General features: G+C 38.6%; 1 protein-coding gene across 1 annotated transcript; it reads left to right on the plus strand.

Moving 5' to 3' along the window:
- The first annotated feature begins 4,411 nt into the window (after window positions 1-4,411).
- SPTSSB (serine palmitoyltransferase small subunit B) lies at window positions 4,412-4,690 on the plus strand. Its single transcript, XM_045863695.1, has one exon. The coding sequence runs from the start codon at window positions 4,412-4,414 to the stop codon at window positions 4,640-4,642; it is 231 nt and encodes a 76-aa protein (XP_045719651.1). The 3' UTR covers window positions 4,643-4,690.
- The last annotated feature ends 448 nt before the right edge of the window (window positions 4,691-5,138 follow it).

A 5,138-nucleotide genomic window follows, 5' to 3' on the forward strand; every position in this document is an offset into this window, starting at 1 on the left:
GAAATTAAGACGTTAAGATGTTTGCTCTCATCCAGTTCTAAGTTACCTATGGGTAGGTAATTCCTTTCATGGCATTTCTACCATCTTGTTTCCCCAAATTCAGCCTAGTCTCCTAGTTTCCTTCTTAGCATCTTTCCATGTCCTATCCCCATGTGGTGTTCATTCCTGACCCCTCATCCACTGCGTGTTTGTTACATGGTCCAGCGTGTTGCCTATAAGAGCATCTCCTGTCTACACTGCCATTTTGGGGACAGATTCCTTCTGAAGCCATCACTGTTCAGAAGAAATCACACAGTAGTACTCAAATTGCATTTGTTAATGAATGAGTGAATTCTTCTACCCACATTACTCATCTTAAATACTTTTTTTTTAATCTTGGATGTATCCCCATAGGACATTTTTAAATGGGCTCAGAAGGAAGTAGAAATATATTACCTACGCAAATCTAGAAACTAAATATAGTGTTTTTCTAACAATAGATTGTAACAGATGGTTTACCAATAATAACCAACTCTCTCTTCTCACCTTTTCTTTTTTTTTTAATGTTTTATAAAACACTATCCTCTTTTATTCCATAAAAATGCACGTAGATTCTAGAATGTACTATAATTCTATTTCCTTTTTTTCCCGGCTGCATTAGTAATTCTTTTTTAACTAAAGTGTAGTTGACATACAATCTTATATTACTTTCAGGTGTACAACACAGTGATTCAACGCACTCACCAGTGCTCAGCACGGTAAGTGTAGTCACCATACAAGTTACTACAGTTATTATTGACGATATTTCTTATGCTGTACTTTTCCGCCCCGTGACTAATTTGTATTGTTACCTTTCCAGCTAAGGAACAAATAAACCATCTTTAAAATTGCTTTTCATCAATAAGGGGAAAAAAGAATCAAAGTGAGGGGAGAAATCAATGCCTTTTATTGACTTTTAGGCTTCAGGAGACAGAAGTGAGATGGGGCGGTACAAGCCTTTTCACATGTCCTAGCTGGCTCCTGAGAGAACTGGGAAGTGACACAGGGGCCTGGGATGTGACACAGCGGCCGGGAAAACTGGCAAGAAAACCTTTTAAAACCTTGATTCTTTAAAATGTTAGCGGTATACGTCAAAGTCTTACCAGGTATCCACCTCTGGTGAATGCACTTTGGTATGCTTCAGATCTACTGTTTGTCTGTTCGATTGATTGGTTTTTACGGTTGAAAACAATGAACATTGACTGTCTCACGGTTTCTCTGGCTCAGGAATCTGGGCACAACTTAGCTGCGTGCCAGGCACAACTTAGCTGCATGCCTCTGGCTCATGGTCTCTCACAAGACTGCAGTCGAGGTGGCCATCGGGGCTGCTCAAGCAAGAAATTTAATTTTAGAAGAGAAATCTATACCCCATGTTGGGGTAGAGACTACTAAAAAAGAAAAAAGTTAAAAATAGAAGAGAAAGCTATGGCCAGGCAATTTGTTGTGTGTATTTTTAAAAGCTAAAATGTATAGAGAAAAAGTCAATGATATTTCTAAATGAGTCATTTATCTCATTTATAAAAGTGAAAAGAGTATTAAGAATATTTTAAGTAGATTTTCGGTAGGAGGTTGATTCTGAATGAGTAACACCCTTGGGACAGCAGAGGTATAGATTTTCTGAAATGACTGGTCTTGAAAATCCTTTCATCTTGGCTTTAGAATGCAGAGAAGGCCACGTGTCCATATGAGCTTAACACCTTATTGTCTTAAACCCACCACAGCCTCCCTCACTCACAGGATAAAGACAAAATACTTAGCTTATCCAAGTAGGCCCTGTTGTGCTTGGCCTAACTCTGGCCACCCCCTTCTCTTCAGTTTTCTCCTACTCCCACCCTCCATCCCCAGGTGTCTACGGCTCCGTTCCCTGACCCCCGCAAACATCTGTCAAACCTCTTCCCACCTCTGACTTTTGCACAAACATAAGTTGATCCCTCTCTTGGCCATTCTCCCCACCTGACTACCCATGTTATCTGTATGACTTATAGTCATCCTTTGGATCTTATCCCAAGCATCTCTTCCTCCAAGACTTGCTAAGACTGGATCAGGTTTCCCATAGCCTCTCATATGCTGCTCTTTTCGTTAAGGGCATAATGTAGTTGATATACATATTTGTGTATACCACTTGATTGCTACCTTTCTCCTCAACTGGATGAAACTTCCTAAGGGGAGGGTCTGTGCCTGTCTGAGCCATCAGTCTCCCACCTTTGCCTAGTACAGCCTGGACGTGATACCTGATGAATGTTTTCTCACACTCCCGAACAGTTACCCAGTGTCACCCTGAACCATATCTAGGTAATGAAGAGGAAGCAAATGTGGGTAGCCGTAAATGAGATCTTTAAACAAGTAAGTTTAGTTTGAAATATACAGTTGTCTAGTAGGACAGCCTAAAAGCTCAAATAGTGATACCTCCTAATTTTCTCCGTTTTGGCCTATCAGTGGAAAATGTTGGTTGCTTGGATAATATTGCTCACTGAAATGACCACTTTTGTCATTCATTTCCCCTGAGACCAAACTCTATTGGCCTGCTCTTTCTCTGCAGCCAGAGCTAGGAATGAAAAAGAATGTTGGAAGTGACTTCTTAACCAAGGTCCACCGACAAGGACAAGGCATTTCAATCCAATTACTTAGTTCCCGCTCTGGCTTCTAGGACAGATGGGAGGCTGACTTTTCTTTTCATAAGAAAGCACAATGACTTCAGTTTGTACCATCTACTTGTTTGGATTATCCTGGCCATTATTACAGATAATCACAACAAAGACTTTGTATTTTGAGTTTTTGTGGAAATTACCCTCGTCAGAAATAGTTACTTATCAAAGCCAAGCTGTTGAAAGTCAACAGTAGCTAACCATATCCTACTTAGGTTGGGACTGTGAGTGATCTATAATTATTTTTTTTTAAGTTGGTTACTCTTCATCCATTCACTCATTCATTCAGCACATATTTACTTATGACCATCTTTGTGGCAGGCTTTAGGATCATGAAAGTCTCCCCATAGCCTGAGGAGTCCTTAGTCTTATGGAGCAAAAACATCTTATTTTACTCAAAGAGAATCAAAGAAAAGAGAGACGTGTTTAGGTCAGAAGGTAGAAATTATCTTCAAAAACTTTAACTGTGATTTGAATAGTAAATGTAAGCAAAGTGGACTTAGATGATGTGGCACCATTATATTCTTAGGAATAAGCAGAAGAGGCACAAGGGTCAGCTTATATTCCCATAGTGTCTATGGGAGTTTACAGAATCTTCCCAAGAATCTTTTAAAGAAATAATAGATGCCCTTCTTTCTAGGAATTTTTACATGCATGTGGTTGTAAGTGTGATCCTATCTGGGGACCAACAAAACATTTTTATATGGTTTTCATAATTTCTTTACCCAAAAACCAAATGATCACCCAACTTTGGGCTTCCATGTGCTTTGGAGGTCCCCAAGACCGCCCACATAGTCAGTGACTCACTAGAAAGACTCACAAAACTCAATATATGTTTATACTTACAGCTAGGGACTATTACAGTGAAAGGATGTACAACAGGATCAGCAAGGAAGAAAGATACAGGTGGAATTGGAAAACATCTCCTTACAGGCTTCCGATGCTCTCTGCCTCCCATGAGTGGACAGACCAAGTGTGCTTCTTTCTCCACCAACAAAAAGTGCAGTGATACATATGCAATACTTCTGCCCAGAGAAGCTCATTAGAGACTCGGCACCAGGGTTTTAATTGGGGCTGGTTCTGTGGACATCCTTTGCCTAACAATTATCAAAATTCAGACTTCCAGAATAAAGCAGATGTTCACCGAAAATTATAGTGTTTGCACAGTTTAGGCATAGCGAATCATCCTTATCCATTAGGGAACAGAGAGAACATTCCGAAAGCAAGTTCCCAGATGCCGGCCAAGGGCCAAAAACTTGCAAGCAGACCCTTGTAAATATAGCAGCCTCAGGCTTGCTGTATTAACTCTTTTCTGCACACCATTCTTTAAATCTTCTTCCAGAATACATGTTGTAGGAAATAGAATATTCACACTTCTCACTCTTTGCCTACATAGCTAAAGAAAATGTGGTTAGCCTTGATTTTTAGGTATTTTCACTAGATTATCCACTAACAATTATCATTTTTAGATAACTATTACTATTATTAATAATATTGCTGCCATTAATCCTGGTAGTAATTATTATCCATAGTGGCAATATTATGAGCTCCTATGATTAATATACTGGGAATTATTTCTAATATAATATTCATATAAATAATCCATCCAATGATCATTGACATTCTTTTAAAGGTTTTAACATGCTAAGATCATGAAAATCTAAGGAGATTCTGTGTTTGGTTCCTCATTTTATTTTTCTTCTAATCTGTTAACAGGACAGACTTTCTGCAGCTTGAAGGAGCCAACAATGGATTTCAAGCGTGTGAAGGACTATTTCTCCTGGCTCTACTATCAATACCAAATCATTAGCTGCTGTGCTGTCTTGGAGCCCTGGGAGCAATCCATGTTCAATACCATCTTACTGACCATTTTTGCTATGGTGGTGTATACCGCCTATGTTTTTATCCCAATCCACATTCGTCTGGCTTGGGAATTTTTCTCCAAAATATGTGGCTATCACAGTACAATTTCTAATTGATCCTATTTGCATTCTGTGAATCAGCTTTGCCTATGTATATGTTGCTTACAACTTACTGGTTTACGTGAATATGTGTCTTCTTTCATTGTCTGATCTGAAAAACTCTCTTGTCTATGCACTCTTATATCTTGCCTGCAGTGTGGGATAGATGTCTTTTAGGTTTTTTTGTACATGCTACATGGTGCATCAGTCTGTATAATGCATACACCTTGCCTCACATACCAACCATATTCTTTCAACTTAAATCTACAACTTTAGATTTTTTTTTAATCAGGAAATTTCATATAAAATTTTTCTGAAAAGTAGGCTCATAAGAGACCTACCAGAATCATGTTTAAAATGGTCCCTTGATATTTATTCTGTACTAAAGGGTATATTTTTAAAAAAAAAATTTGTTCATAAGCTCCTGTCAAGAGTATCCTATCCTTGTTTACACATATAAAAAGATGTGAATAAATTATATGGGCCCCCTAAAGTCTTATTTTCTAGCAAACTG

The sequence above is a fragment of the Mirounga angustirostris genome, unplaced genomic scaffold (assembly GCF_029215605.1).
Source record: "Mirounga angustirostris isolate CCGP_5_RB_7025 unplaced genomic scaffold, mMirAng1.0.hap1 SCAF_1, whole genome shotgun sequence".
NCBI classification, from domain to species: Eukaryota; Metazoa; Chordata; class Mammalia; order Carnivora; family Phocidae; genus Mirounga; species Mirounga angustirostris.

What these genes read in the sequence shown, in the direction of transcription:
- SPTSSB (XM_045863695.1), top strand. Translation starts at nt 4,412, where the DNA reads ATGGATTTCAAGCGTGTGAAGGACTATTTCTCCTGGCTCTACTATCAA.